We start from the raw sequence: 16,983 nt of genomic DNA, 5'->3' as shown, positions 1-16,983 counted from the left end.
GGATTTTAACCAAGCCCTGCTTAGCTTTGATATTTGTCACTGACTACAAATGTGCTATCATGAGAACGATTGAGTAGTCTACTCTTAATAATGAAATGGATTCACTGCTGCTATCGGAGTCATTACTCTTCCTCCCCAAATGTGTCCCTCTATCTCTTCCCCTCTCCTACTTGCTACTCCTCGCGGCGGACTTTGTGTCTTTCTTCAATAAGTGTGACGTTGCATGTGTCAGTGGTATGCAAGCGCTTTGAAATATGTATGTGAGACCTTAGAAGGTTTAGCTGTTTGATTTTAATGCAGTACTTGCAACATTTCTGTTATGTCTAAATGTTATCCAACCATACAAGTCAGATTTTAAAATAATCTTTGCGTATTTACTGCCATATGGATTACTGACCAGTTCCAGGTAGAACATACAGAAATATTGTTAAATTCTTCTAGATCTTTTGTATGATTTTAAGAGTTTTTGGAAAACGTGGTCAAGTAAGAAACTGAGGGAAATATGACAGAAATTCTTTGCATCTGCACAGTTCTTTCAGTCTGTTTTTGTAAATCGTTGTGTACATTGTTAAAAGTAGTCCTTGTGCAGGTTTGTTAAACTCTGAAATCATTGTTTTGCTTGGCATACATTTTAAGTGAAGATCTGAGTCTAGACAGAATTTTCTAGGAAGAGACGTTCTAATCATGTCTGTCAACTTGTCTGTACGGAAGCGGCAAGATGGACTGAACACAATCTGGTGGGTAATAACCTTCAATCTGGATAACAACACCAAACAAATCATAAGACTAGAGAAATGTATTGACAAATAATATGAAAACAAGCAACACCCAAACATGACAGAGTAAGACAGGAAATCTATTTCAAAATGAAAACGTGACTTCTACAGACAGACAATTTTAATATTTTCACCACCGGGAATGGTAAAGGTCAAAATCGACATGTTAAAATCACTAAATTATAAACTGGATATATTTGAACTAGTCAGTAAGGATATAAAAGAGTTGAAGGCAAGCGTCGAGATGAGTGACAAAAGCTGTAACATTGTAGAAAGATACAAACGAGCTCAAAGGGATAGTAAGATTGAAACCAAAGTTGATGAACTTAAAAAGGCAAACACCGTTCTGAGAGAAGCCTTACTTGACATAAAGACTAGATCCATGACAGAGATTCTGGTACTTACAGGTATCCAAGAGAAATAAGTTCCTGAATCTGTAGTTTGAGTTCCTCCATACAGCGCTTCAGATTCCACGGGAAGCCATCGACAAAATCCAACTCGAACGTGTACACCGCTTCGGCCAGAGGTATGAACACCCATTTGTTGTCTATTTTATCTTTAAAGAAAGCATATTTATGGTTAAAAGCCTGGGCAAAAGACTTGCTGGCACGCAAATAGGCATGAAGGACCAGTTACCGAAGTAAATTGTAGAGCGGGGTAAAGTAATATATCCAATTTTCAAGGAATACAGATTGAAAGGGAAACGCGTAGCTCTCGTTGTCATTAAACTGTATATTGATAACCAGTTGTTCAGAGACACAGACTACTCCATGGCTATTTTAAAACTGTAAGTTTTCATAGAGGAGGCAAATAAGGAGCAAACAAAAAATATAGCTTTTCTATCTTCAAATTTAACTAATTGGAACACAAAAGTACTAATTCAACATGTTGGAGATAAACTCAGTAAACAGAAGGCACAGTATGTGTGGTGTGTTTTCTTTGGGTGTTTGGGAAAGTGTGGTGTTGAGTGAGAAAGGAAATAGTTGCCAGAACCAATGTATTGCTGTGAGCAGGGGTTGTGAGAGCTTTCAATTTTGTTCAGATGTGGGATATACATTTTATGATGAATTATACACTTAATTATTGTCCTAACGTGGTGGAACAGTGTTTAAAATATATTTTATTTATTGTCCTGTCATGGGGATTTAAAAATAAATTGTACATCTTATTTATGATCCTATATTGATGGACTAGTCCACAATCCAATACCCTAGACTCCCATCTGAATGACCCAGATACTAAGGAAGAAGTCCCTAACTGTTTTATGGGCCTGCTGTAAGCGGCCTGTATGCAGCCAAAATGCAGTCAGAGACCTAGAGCAGCACCGCCCCCTCACGATTCTGAGCCTGCTTGGCAGGGTTGGTCCTGCAAAGCCCCCTGAAGGGAGAGCATAATATACAAGGAAATTCTTAAAGCTGCTAATGAGAACCTTGACGAACTTGTACCTAGCCGGTGGGGATTCTGGTTGGGTGCCCCCACCTCGGCAGTGGCAGTGCTGGCAACACTAGCTGCAGTAGCCCATGGGTAGGGGGGGGTCACACTCAGACATTCAGAGAAGGGGAAAATTGTGGCACAAAATCAAAGGTCTGGCTGCACAGAAATGCTTGGTAATATGGTCACTACGGGGGACCATCTTGTGGGTGTTTCAGGGTAAGGGAGGAAATCTGACCTCCATCTAGGACGTGACGATAGTTTCAAAAATCTCCTTTTTATTTTTTGGGGCACAGCTTTGCAGGCCTTCTCACACCGCTGCAACTGAATATGCATTTGTAAATCAATACCTTTTATTGAGGTGGGCTCTGGGATGGTGCAACAGTTGAGAATCTGAGTCTTTGGTTGTTGTGGGGGAAAGGGGTTGAGTGTGTTGGTATTATACAACTGTTGCGAGGGAGTAAAAGGTGTTGGGGACAATATAGGATGATTCACAATAATTGTTTGCTAAAATAATAATTGCTTGCCATAATGTAATTTTGGTAATGGCGAGACTGGTGAGGTAAAAATCGTTTGCATAAATTGCCTACATTACTACAAATGTGAATAACTGATTATGGAAAATAAGAAACAGGATTTTTAATATATTTAAAGGCTATATATAATACAAATCGAGGTGAGGGTAATGGAAATGCATTTGGCGGTTGATCTGCTTCTGTTCTGTGGGTGGCACTGTGTGCTCTTTTCGATAGATGGATCCCTGGTCTCTCCAGGGCTATGGGATCCAGGGGGTTGGGGGTGGTCTGCCAGACATTAGGATGACAACCCAACTCGGGATGAGGAAGGCTTTTAGTGGTGGAATAGTGGGAACCAATTGGAGGTTTGCTTATTAGCAATGGAAATATCATGGTACAGCTATATAGACACTCAAACATCATGTTACTTTTTTTAATGGTATGTTTACAAACATGTATAGATAAATATAATTGAAACGTGTCTTATGTTAAGTGGTGGAGTAAGTATAGCCAGTTATGATTGTAATGGCTTAGCAGATAATAAGAAGACTATCAATATTTACCTGGCTAAAAGAGAAGGAATATAATATTGTTTACAGGGAACTCCACAATTTTAGATTCGGTTTTGTGGAAAAACGACTGGTGGGGCAAAATATATTTATCCCATTGGCAAAGAAATTCAAAAGGGGTGATATTAATTAACAGTAATTTTGATCCAAATGTGCAAATTGTCCAAACAGATCATGGTAGATGGATTATTTTAAATATGTTATTGGACAATAAACAGATATTAACCTATACGGTCCAAATGATGATGATCCAAGCTTCTTTGAAGATAAGGTTGAAGTCGGAAGTTTATATACACTTGGGTTGGAGTCATTAACTCATTTTTCAACCACTCCACAAATTTCTTGTTAACACTACTGTGTGCTTGACACAAGTCATTTTTCCAACAATTGTTTACAGACAGATTATTTCATGTTTAATTCACAGTATCACAATTCCAGTGGGTCAGAAGTTTACGTACACTAAATTGACTGTGTCTTTAACCTCTTAGATAGAAAACACTAAAGTTTTTAAAACTGTTAAAATAATGTATGTGAGTATAACAGAACTTATTTGGCAGGTGAAACCCCGAGGATAAACCATCCAGGATTTTTTTTGTTTGAGATGACTGTTTTCAATTGGTTTTCTATGAGATTGCAGAGGTTGCAGTTCCTATAGCTTCCACTAGATGCCAACAGTCTTTAGAAATTAGTTAATGTTTTTCCTTTGAGAAAGGAAGTAGCCCTTTCCTTTCTGGGAGTCGAGCCAAGTGGACTGCTTTGTTTGGGGCGCACGACCTGAAGCTCGCTCAACTTTCATTTGATCTGCTATTGAACACAGTTTATCCCGTCTTAAATTTGATCGATTATTTAAGTTTTAAAATACCTGAAGTTGGATAAGGAAAGTTTGGACCAAGTTTACAGGTAACATATTAGATAATTTGTAGTCATGTTGGGGGAGTTGGAACCGGTGCTTTTCTGAATCAAACGCGCCAAATAAACTGACATTTTGGGGATATAATGATGGAATTAATCGAACAAAAGGACCATTTGGGATGTTTCTGGGACATATTGAAGTGCCAACAGAAGATCTTCAAAGGTAAGGCATGAATTATATTGTTATTTCTGAGTTTTGTCGCGCCTGGCGGGTTGAAATATGATTGTCATGTGTTGGTATGATGGGGTGCTGTCTTCACATAATGGCATGGTCTGCTTTCACCGTAAAGCCTTTTTGAAATCTGACACTGTGGCTGGATTAACAAGAAGTTAAGCTTCATTTTGGTGTAATGCACTTGTGATTATGAAAGTTAAATAATTTAATTTGAATTTGGCGCTCTGCCATTTCACCGGATGTTATCAAATCGATCGCGCTAATGCGATTTGATCCATAAGACATTTTAAACAGCTTGGAAAATTCTTTAGGCTAATTGACATAATTTCAATTGGAGGTGTACCTGTGGATGTATTTCATGGCCACTTTAAAACTCAGTGCCTCTTTGTGTGACATCATGGGATCTTCAAAAGAAATCAGCCAAGACCTCAGAAAAATAGTAGACTACCTCTACAAGTCTGGTTCATCCTTGGGAGCAATGTCTAAATGCCTGAAGGTACCACGTTCATCTGTACAAACAATAGTACGCAAGTATAAACACCATGGGACCACGCAGCCGTCATACCGCTTAGGAAGGAGACACGTTCTTTCTCCTAGAGATGAATGTACTATGGTGCGAAAAGTGCAAATCGATCCCAGAACAACAGCAAAGGACCTTGTGAAGATGTTGGAGGTACAAAAGTATCTATATCCACAGTAAAATGATTCCTATTTCGACATAACCTGAAAGTCCACTAAGCAAGGAAGAAGACACTGCTCCAAAACCGCCATTAAAAAAGCCAGACTACTGTTTGCAACTGCACATCGGGACAAAGATTGTACTTTTTGGAGAAATGTCCTCTGGTCTGATGAAACAAAAATAGAACTGTTAGGCCGTAATGTCCATTTATGTTTGGTGGAAAAAGGGGGAGGCTTGCAAGCCGGAGAACACCATCCCAATCGTGAAGCACGGGGGTCTCAGCCTCATGTTTTGGGGGTGCTTTGCTCAGGAGGGACTGGTGCACTTCACAAAATAGATGGCATCATGAGGCAGGACAATATTGTGGATATATTAAAGCAACATCTCAAGACATCAGTCAGGAAGTTAAAGCTTGGTCGCAAATGGGTCTTCCAAATGGACAATAATCCCCCAAGCATACTTCCAAAGTTGTGTCAAAATGGCTCAAGGACAACAAAGTCAAGGTATTGGTTTGGCCTTCACAAAGCCCTGACCTCTATCATTTAGAACATTTGTGAGCAGAACTGAAAAATCTTGTGCGAGCATAGAGGCCTACAAACCTGACTCAGTTACACCAGCTCTGTCAGGAGGAATGGGCCAAAATTCACCCAACTTATTGTGGGAAGGTTGTGGAAGTTGACCCAAGTTAAACAATTTGAAGGCAATGCTTACACTCAATTAGTATTTGGATGTAAACTTCTGACCCACTGGGAATGTGATGAAATAAATAAAAGCTGAAATAAATCACCAATTATTCTGACATTTCACATTCTTAAAATAAAGGGGTGATCCTAACTGACCTAAGACAGGGAATTTTTTTCTAGGATTAAATGTCAGGAATTGTAAAACTGAGTTTAAATGTATTTGGCTAAGATGTATGTAAACTTCTGACTTCAACTGTATATTTAAGAATTTATCAACTCTACAAGCAACATTAGTCTTATGGTGGGATTTTAATGCGGTTTTAAATACCTCCTGTGGATCGTAAAGGAAATCACACTACAAACTATCACCCTCGGGCACTTAAGGAAATCATGAATGTCATGGATATATTGGAATTGGTGGAGATAAGTACCCTGACCTAGTGACATCTACTTGGCAGAGGCTTAATCAAGCTAGTCGTCTTGATTACTTTGTCATTCTCTCTGGCACCAAAAGTTAGTGTTGATAGGGGACAGAATGCAGTTGGTTTATATATACACTGCTCAAAAAAATACAGGGAACACTAAAATAACACATCCTAGATCTGAATGAAATATTCTTATTAAATACTTTTTTCTTTACATAGTTGAATGTGCTGACAACAATCACACAAATTATCAATCAAATGTATCAACCCATGGAGGTCTGGATTTGGAGTCACACTCAAAATTAAAGTGGAAAACCACACTACAGGCTGATCCAACTTTGATGTAATGTCCTTAAAACAAGTCAAAATGAGGCTCAGTAGTGTGTGTGGCCTCCACGTGCCTGTATTACCTCCGTACAACGCCTGGGCATGCTCCTGATGAGGTGGCGGATGGTCTCCTGATGGATCTCCTCCCAGACCTGGACTAAAGCATCCGCCAACTCCTGGACAGTCTGTGGTGCAACGTGGCGTTGGTGGATGGAGCGAGACATGATGTGCTCAATTGGATTCAGGTCTGGGGCCAGTCCATAGCATCAATGCCTTCCTCTTGCAGGAACTGCTGACCCACTCCAGCCACATGAGGTCTAGCATTGTCTTGCATTAGGAGGAACCCAGGGCCAACCGCACCAGCATATGGTCTCACAAGGGGTCTGAGGATCTCATCTCGGTACCTAATGGCAATGGTGCTGTAAGCACAACCCCCCCACCTGTGGATGTCGGGCCCTCATACCACCCTCATGGAGTCTGTTTCTGACCGTTTGAGCAGACACATGCACATTTGTGGCCTGCTGGAGGTCATTTTGCAGGGCTCTGGCAGTGCTCCTCCTTGCACAAAGGCAGAGGTAGCGTTCCTGCTGCTGGGTTGTTGCCCTCCTACGGCCTCCTCCACGTCTCCTGATGTACTGGCCTGTCTCCTGGTAGCACCTCCATGCTCTGGACACTACGCTGACAGACATAGCAAACCTTCTTGCCACAGCTCACATTGATGTGCCATCCTGGATGAGCTGCACTACCTGAGCCACTTGTGTGGGTTGTAGACTCCGTCTCATGCTACCACTAGAGTGAAAGCACCGCCAGCATTCAAATGTGACCAAAACATCAGCCAGGAAGCATAGGAACTGAGAAGTGGTCTGTGGTCACCACCTGCAGAACCACTCCTTTATTGGGGGTGTCTTGCTAATTGCCTATAATTTCCACCTGTTGTCTATTCCATTTGCACAACAGCATGTGACATTTTATTGTCAATCAGTGTTGCTTCCTAAGTGGACAGTTTGATTTCACAGAAGTGTGATTGACTTGGAGTTACATTGTGTTGTTTTAAGTGTTCCCTTTATTTTTTTTGAGCAGTGTATTTCCCAAAAAAGGAATGGGGGATTGGAAATGATGCAGACAATTGCATTGATGGAAGCAACAATCTTCCTGCAATATTAAAGCTGATCCACCCCTTAAGATAAAAAAAACAAAACTTGTTGCTAGAGCTATCATCATCCTAACATAGAGCTTACATCATATTCTAAACTGTACATCGTTTGTCTAAAGTCTCCCATGTCAATGAAAACAGATGTTCTTGTTCAGTTCACAGGCATGCTACCTGTGCTCCCTCTTGATGTCCTGGAGGAGATGCTCCTAAATGTCCCTCCACAGCAGGTGGTGTGTGTCTGTCGACTTGTGTGTTGTGAGTGGAAAGAAGTGGTGGACAGTGATTCCCTTTGGAGAGAGAGGTGCCGAAGAGAAGGATACCAGACATATGTGACTAAACTACCTAAAGACTGGCGTTTGTTTTACTTCTTGTGTAAGAAGAGACGTAATCTTCTCAAGAACCCCAGAGCAGATGGTAGGAGTCAAAACAACAATGTCTAAATTCTCTGTTGGTGTATGGGGGGTCCTGTTATTAACCCCAGAACCCACATTTCAAATCCCTCCCTTACTATTTTTCTCCAGATAAATTCAAGGGCTGGCAAATTATGGAGAATGGAGGGGATAAATGGAAAATCGAGTCAGTGGAAGAAGTGCCGCTTCCTGACAATACTGTCCAAAAGTACTTTGCGACTTCTTACTCGTGAGTATACCACTATACCATTTTAGTTTTTCAGTGAGAGAATATCACTTGGTCCCACTCTGTTTCACATCCACATTGGTGTTGACTTATTTTCCAGCTCTTCTAATACATTTGGATGATAACACCTAATAATGCCTATCATTGGCAATGACCTTGCTGTCTAGTTTTCATTGACTTCAGTTTTCACACCCCTTAAATTTTTTTCTATGTTTTGCTGTTACAAGGTTGGATTTAAAATTAATTGAATTGTCCATTTTTGTCAACAATGTACATAAATAAAGAACATGCATACATCCAGTCCCAGTCAAAAGTTTGGACACACCTACAAGGGTTTTTCTTTATTTTTACTATTTTCTACATTGTAGAATAATAAAGGACATCAGAACTATGAAATAACACATGGAATAATGTAGTAACCAAAAAATGTTGAACAAATCAAAGTACATTTGGTTTCTTTCAAAGTAGCCACCCTTTGCCTTGATGATAGCTTTGCACACGTTTGGCATTCTCTCAAACAACTTCATGGGGAATGCTTTTCCAACAGTCTTGAAGCAGTTCCCACATGCTGAGCACTTGCTGGCTGCTTTTCCTTCACTCTGCGGTGCAGAGGTCGGGTGATTGTGGAGGCCAGGTCATCTGATGCAGCACTCATCACGCTCCTTAGTCAAATAGTCCTTACACAGGCTGGAGGTGTGTTTTTGGACATTGTCCTGTTGAAAAAAAATGATAGTCTTACTAAGCGAAACCAGATGGGATAGCGTATCACTGCAGAATGCTGTGGTAGCCATGCTGGTTAAGAGTGCCTTGAATTCTAAGTAAATCACAGTGTCACCAACAAAAAGCACCACCACAACACCTGCTTCATGGTGGGAACCACACATGCAGAGTTCATCAGTTGACCTACTCTGCGTCTCAGGCACAGCGGAACCAAAAATCTCAAATTTGAGCTTGTCAGACCAAAGGACAAATTTTCACCGGTCTAATGCCCATTGCTCGTGTTTCTTGGCCCAAGCAAGCCTCTTCTTCTTATTGGTGTCCTTTTAGTAGTGGTTTCTTTTCAGCAATTCGACCATGAAGTTCTGATTCACAGTCTCCTCTGCAGTAGAGGTAACTCTGGGTCTTCCTTTCTTGTGACGGTCCTCATGAGAGTCGTTTTATCATATCGATTGATGTTTTTTTGCAACTGCACTAGAAGAAACTTTGAACGTTTTTGAAACTTTCCAGATTGACTGAAAGTCATTTCTTAAAGTAATGATGGACTGTCGTTTCTGTTTGCTTATTTGAGCTGTAACTGCCATAATATGTACTTGGTCTTTTACCAAATAGGGCTGTCTTCTGTACACCACCCCTACCTTGTCACAACACAACTGATTGGCTCAAACGCAGTAAGAAGGAAATAAATCACACAAATTTAACTTATGAAGGCACATCCATTAAATTAAATGCATTTTCAGGTGACTACTTCATGAATCTGGTTGAGAGAATGTCTTTACAGCTTTGCACACTTGGCAAAGGGTGGCTACTTTGAAGAATCTCCCAAAATATATTTAGATTTGTTTAACACGTGTTTCCATATGTGTTATTTCATAGTTATTATGTCTTGCATAGAAATGAGTAAAAATGAAGAAAAACCTTAAAATGAGTAGGTGTCCAAACTTTTGACTGGTACTTATAGTGGGAAACCAGGGGGTTTTATCTAGACGTTTACACAGATCAGACACGGACACTAGTGTGGTACTTCAGTTTCAAGTGTTTTTATTTGATTTAAAACAATAAAGAAGAATACACACAGGTCTCCTCCAGGAGACCTTTTCTAGGTTACCTCCTTCTGGAATCCAGGGAATGCGGTCTCCTCTGGGGTAGAACCGAGGGGCTAGGTGTTCTACGTCTATCCGGTAGTAACCTCTCACTACCTCCAACCCTCCCATGTGCTGCCTTCCTGACATTATGGGCACTGTACAGCTGTTGAACAATCAGCTCCAATTTAGTCCTGGCCAGAGGACCTGTCAAGACCTGGCACGTCCAGCAGAGGGAACCACCGCTGCGGGATGCAGGCTCTGTCACCAGGCCTTGAAGTGTCTCCCCTCGGTGGCTTGTCCGCGGTACGCCCCCTTAGCCCTGCCGGGGAGACTCCCTTCTCGATAGGGCATCCGCGTTCCCATGCTTCTCCCCTGACGGTGCACAACAGAAAAAGAGAAGCGTTGAAGTTGCAAGGACCACCTGGTGACTCGATCGTTTGTGGCCTTTCCCCTGGCCATCCGGACCAGGGGAGGATGGTCTATGGCCAGGGTGAAGTAGGTGCCCAACAGGTAATACTTAAGAGTGTCTAGCTCCCACTTCACAGCTATTTTGTGACAATCAAGTATGTATTTTCTCAGGCTATCAACTTCCGGCTTATGTACATAGGGTGTTCCTCCTGGGAGAGGACAGCCCCTAGTCCCGTGTCGCAGGCATGCATCGGTACCAGAAAATCGTCCGTAACGAGAATTGGGTGGGAGCACAGAGCTTCTTTTAGGCGCCTGAACGCCCCTTTGGCCTCATCTGATCACTTCACTGTTTCCGGTAGGCAGGCAGGCCCTGGTCAGATCGGTAAGGGTGGAGGCTATACCTTCCTCTTCTGGACCTTGATGTTCCTCTGTCCCATCAAATACCCCAGGTACTCCACCTCTTCAAACCCCAGTTTGCATTTCTTGAGATTCCATGCAATAGCTATTCTCGCGGCAGTCAATGTAGGGACTGTAAATGGAGGAGTATTAATAGCAGCCAAGGATGCTATATTGACAGCGTGGAATTGGACTATGGCACAAATGAAGGATTGTGAAGTACGCTCATGGACAGTGTTAGTAGTAGCGGTTGCTTTTCTGAGGGCATTGATGATGAAACATAGATATATATCTCTCTCTCTATATCTCTATATATCTCTCTCTCTCTATATATATATATATATATATATATATTTATATTTATATATTTATATTTATATTTATATTTATATTTATAATTATTATTATATATATTTATATTTTTATATATATATTATATAATATATATAATTATATTATATTATATTATATATAATATAATATATATATATAATATAATATAAATATATATATAATATAAATATATATAATAATATAATATAATATAAATATATATAATAATATAATATAAATATATATATATATATATATATATATATTTATATTATATTATTATATATATTTATATTATATTATATTATTATATATATTTATATTATATATATATATTTATATTATATTATATTTTTATATATATATTATATAATATATATAATTATATTATATTATATTATATATAATATAATATAAATATATATATATATATAATATAATATAATATAAATATATATAATATAATATAATATAAATATATATATATATAATATATATATAATATATATAATATTTATATTATATATTATATATTATATATTATATATATATATATAATATATATAATATTTATATTATATATATTATATATATATATATATATATATATATATAATATATATAATATTTATATTATATATATTATATATATATATATATATATTATATAATATTTATATAATATATATATTATATATATATATATATATATATATATATATAATATTTATATAATATATATATTATATAATATTTATATAATATATATTATATAATATATATATATATATATTATATATATTATATATCAGTGCTGAGTTACCTCAAGATGAGGCAAAGTTGATTACCATCGCACATCGGCGGCTATGGAGGAAGTAGCAGATGGGGAGCAAAGTGAAAGTGACATGGCTTGGGAAAACCTTGGTGCTTGTGGCCAGATGGGGGAAGACTGGGTGAAAGCATGAGTTTTTTTTTAGGGCCTTCATTGTTGTGTACCCAGCAGAAAAGTATCCAGAAGGCATAGAGGTCAAGAGTTTATTACTTAATGTCCTTCTTAGCAATGAAGATGTAATGGGAGATTATATATATACATACACACACACACGTATGTATGTGTATATATATATAATCAAGATACATATTGCAGCTTTAATTTGTAAACATTTCTAATCATATTTTTTGACATTGTGTGTCACTGGCCTACACACAATATACCAATTCATTAAACTAACGGCAAAATGTAGAAAAAGTCAAGAGGTGTGAATACTTTCTAAAGGTACTGTGTATGGCTCTAAACCAAGATGGCGTAGCAGTTGGATGTGTGTTTGTCTTGTCCTGTGTAAATAGTCAGTTTTTTTTTTTTCATATATTTTAATCTCACTTTCCATCTATGGACTGAAGATATTTCCCTGCAACCCGTCTCACCCAATGTGGTATGGATCTGCTGTTTTTATACTTTAGAACCGGAACCTCCATCAGAAGCTAGCCAGCTAACTAGCTACTAGCTTGTAGTCAGTTAGCCACTGCTAGCTGTCTTCACTGTTTAACTCAGACACCATCCAGCTTCAGCCCGGTTAATACCTGCCTGTCTGCACAGTGCGTTATCAACCCAGAGCATATCGGGCTGCTTTTTCTCTACCACATCACCGGATTCCTACCGCAAACTCTGGACCATTACACCGGATCATTGCAGCTAGCTAGCTGCAACCTGAGTGGCTACTGCTGGCTAACGCCTCTGTCTCGAAGCAAGCACCAGTTAGTCTTGAGCTAGGCCCATCTCCCGGCTAGCTGAAGAGGTCTACCAGCTAATTCTTGGGCTACAATACCTCTTTTGCCAATTGGCCTGGACCCTTTATTGCCGACAAGGAGCCCCGCCAATCCATCATGACTTGTCTGCCGTTGTAATCGTCCGAGGGTGTTTCAACAGGCTTTTCCGTTGCGAAAGACCATCTGCTAGCCCCGGCCCGCTAGCTTTCTGAATCGCCGTGTCTCCAGCTCACCTAGCGTAGTAGCGGCTACCGAACAGCTCCCTGACTCACCTATTGCTGCTCATTGGACCCTATGATCATTTGGCTACACATGCCTCTCCCTAATGTCAATATGCCTTGTCTACTTCTGTTTAGGTTAGTTCTAGTTTTATTTCACTGTAGAGCCCCCAGCCCCACCCAACATGCCTTAGATAGCTATTTTGTCCTCCCCCCCCACCCCCCCACACACATGAGACCTCACCTGGCTTAACTGGTGCCTCCAGAGACACAACTGCTCATCGTCACTCAATTCCTAGGTTTACCTCCACTGTACTCACATCCTGCCATACCCTTGTTTGTACTTTATGCCCTGAATCTATTCTACCACGCCCAGAAATCCTTTTATTCTCTGTTCCCAACGCACTAGACGACCAGTATAGTATTTAGCACTACCCTTATCCTACTCCTCCTCTGGTGATGTAGAGGTTAACCCAGGCCCTGTAACCTCCAGCACCACACCTATTCCTCAGTCGTTCTCATTTGTTGACTTCTGTAATGTAAAAGCCTTGGTTTCATGCATGTTAACATCAGAAGCCTCCTCCCTAAGTTTGTCTTATTCTTTGCTTTAGCACACTCCGCCAACCCTGATGTCCTGGCCGTGTCTGAATCCTGGCTTAGGAAGGCCACAAAATTCTGAAATTTCCATCCCCAACTACAACATTTTCCAACAAGATAGAACTGGCGGAGTTGCAATCTACTGCAGAGAGAGCCTACAGAGTTCTGTCATACTATCCAGGTCTGTGCCCAAACAATTCAAGCTTCTACTTTAAAAGGAACCTACCAGGTACAACCCTAAATCCGTAAGCATGGGCACCCTCATAGACATCATCCTGACCAACTTGCCCTCCAAATACGCCTTTGCTGTCTTCAACCAGGTTCTCAGTGATCATTGCCTGTGTCCGTAATGGGTCCGCGGTCAAACGGCCACCCCTCAACACTGTCAAACGCTCCCTAAAACACTTCAGCGAGCAGGCCTTTCTAATCGACCTGGCCCGGGTATCCTGGAATGATATTGAACTCATCCCGTCAGTAGAGGATGCCTGGTTGCTCTTTAATAAAAGTGCTTTCCTCACCATCTTAAATAAGCATGGCCCATTCAAAAAATGTAGAACTAAGAACAGATATAGCCCTTGGTTCACCCCAGACTGGACTGCCCTTGACCAGCACAAACACATCCTGTGGCGTACTGCATTAGCATCGAATAGCCCCCGCGATATGCAACTTTTCATGGAAGTCAGGAATCAATATACACAGTCAGTTAGGAAAGCTAAGGCTAGCTTTATCAAACAAATTTGCATCCTGTAGCACAAACTCAAAAGTTCTGGGACACTAAAGTCCATGGAGAATAAGAGTACCTCCTCCCAGCTGCCCACTGCACTGAGGCTAGGAAACACTGTCACCACTGATAAATCTACGATAATCGATCATTTCAATAAGCATTTTTCTACGGCTAGCCATGCTTACCACCAGGCTACCCCTAACCCGACCTACAGCTCTGCACCTCCTGCAAAAATTTCCCCAAGTCCCCCCTGCTTCTCCTTTACCCAAATCTAGACAGCTGATGTTCTGAAATAGATTCAAAATCAGGATCCTTACAAATCAGCTGGGCTACACAATCTGGACCCTCTCTTTCTAAAGTTATCAGCAGAAATGGTTGCAACCCCTAGTACTATCCTGTTCACCATATCTTTCGTATCGTCTGAGATCCCCAAAGACTGAAGAGGGGGATGACTGCGGCAGCTTTCCAAAGGGGGAAGACACTCTAGACCCAAACTGTTAGACTTATATCCATCCTGCACCGCCTTTCTAAAAATATTCAAAGGCCAAGTTAACAGATCATCGACCATTTTGAATCCCACCGTACCTTCTGAGCTGGTCATGGGTGCACCTCAGTCACACTCAAGGTCCTAAACAATATCATAACTGCAATCGATAAAAGACCGTACTGTGCAGCCGTCTTAATCGACCTGGCCAAGGCTTTCGTCTTTGTCAATCACTACATTCTTATTGGCAGACTCAATAGCCTTGGTTTCTCAAATGACTGCCTCGCCTGGTTCACCAACTACTTCTGAGTTCAGTGTGTCAAATCAGAGGGTCTGGACCTCTGGCAGTATATGGAGGTGCCACTGGGTTCAGTTCTCGGGCCGACTCTTTTCTTTCTGTCTTTATGTATCTCAATGTCGCTCTTGCTGCTGGTGACTCTGAATCACCTCTACGCAGACAACACCATTCTGTATACACCTGGCCCTTTGGACACTGTTAACAAACCTCAAAACGAGCTTCAATGCCATACAACACTCCTTCCATGGCCTCCAACAGCTTTTAAATGCTAGTAAAACTAAATGCATTCTCTTCAACCTGTTTCTGCCTGCCCGACTTGCATCACTACTCTAGACGGTTCTGACTTGTGAACATATATGTGGACAACTACAAATACCTAGTTGTCTGGTTAGACTGTAAACTCTCCATCGACTCAAGTTAAGCATCTCCAATCCAAAATTAAATCTAGAATCGGCTTCCTATTTTGCAACAAAGCCTCCTTCACTCATGCTGCCAAACATACCCTCGTAAAACTGACTATCCTATCTAGCCTTGACTTCGGCGATGTCATTTACAAAATAGCCTCCGTCATGACGTGGCCCTCTTTGGGTATAGCGAATAGCTTCCCCCTCTCTCCCTCCAACACCCAGGTTCTGTCATCTCAGGTCATAAATTCCTGGAGGAGACTCTCCTCCTGGCCATGCAGAAGGAGACATAGAGAGAACAAATTAACTTCTTCTACACCACAGAACTTGAACTGAACAATATCCATGTTTTGGAGAACGTGTAAACAGTCGGTGGAGAAGCCAGCTACGACCCGGTCTGTTTTGTTTCATGTTTGTGACCTCATGAAAGACAATACAGCCACATTACCATGACTCTATATACAGGAGCCTCCGTTGTGACGTTTGCATCTCATTGTTGTATAAAATGAATGAGTAAAGATTAAACTATTTGAAATTATGTAATGTGATTTTTAAACTGTTAATGTGAGAGAATTGTATTCCCTTTAAAGTTTTTAATTATGTAATTGGCCCGCCTCCATGAGCACCGACATGATCTGGCTCATGGGACAGCCCTTTTCTACTGTTACGAATAAAACCCCCACCTGAGGAAATCCTCTTCACCCCCTCGCTGATCGAGGTACGCTTTGAGTAGAGACCACAAAAACCTCTGTATAAGCTAAGGTTGTAATGGTTGTTGAATTCCTAACCAAACCACGTGGAGCATTGGCTACACGGGTGAAAATGGTTAAACTCTGAGACTATCGATCCCGACAGAATAAGAGCAAATCTTAGATACTAATTACTAGTCTGCAGCTAGAAGTTATGTACCATTGGATGCAAAGACCGACAACCACCGAAACAACTATTCTATAAGAACATTTCTGAATGGTACTCTAAAGTATCCATTCTAACCACGGAAGACTCCAGGGAAGCAGAGAGACTCTTGGATGAACTTTCCAACCGAAAGACGGACGATTCCACCAGAGATCACGAAGACACACTGAGCGTAAATATATATTGATTGCAATTATTCCTGAATGAGTGCGCATTCATGTGCAAAGGATGAGCATTTCAGTTAATATAATTAGCAACTGTGTAGGGACTCTCGTCTTTCGCGCCCTTCTCATTCCACACCCACTTCCCTTTGTCCACCAAGCCTTCATATCGGCTTAGCCCACTAGGGAACCTCC

General features: G+C 40.5%; 1 protein-coding gene across 2 annotated transcripts in view; it reads left to right on the top strand.

Moving 5' to 3' along the window:
- The window catches only part of LOC110532460 (F-box only protein 6), a 36,789-nt gene that overhangs the window by 4,734 nt on the left and 15,072 nt on the right, over window positions 1-16,983 (top strand). The window contains exons 2-4 of one of the 2 annotated variants that reach the window (XM_036988464.1): window positions 1,184-1,302; window positions 7,801-8,059; window positions 8,167-8,284. In XM_036988464.1, the coding sequence (XP_036844359.1) occupies window positions 7,810-8,059; window positions 8,167-8,284 (368 nt within the window). In that variant the 5' untranslated portion in view covers window positions 1,184-1,302; window positions 7,801-7,809. The remainder of the gene's footprint in view (window positions 1-1,183; window positions 1,303-7,800; window positions 8,060-8,166; window positions 8,285-16,983) is intronic. The other variant, XM_021616388.2, reaches the window with a different exon arrangement.

This window comes from Oncorhynchus mykiss, chromosome 9, assembly GCF_013265735.2.
Source record: "Oncorhynchus mykiss isolate Arlee chromosome 9, USDA_OmykA_1.1, whole genome shotgun sequence".
NCBI classification, from domain to species: domain Eukaryota; kingdom Metazoa; phylum Chordata; class Actinopteri; order Salmoniformes; family Salmonidae; genus Oncorhynchus; species Oncorhynchus mykiss.
This window is presented reverse-complemented; position numbering and strand designations above follow the sequence as displayed.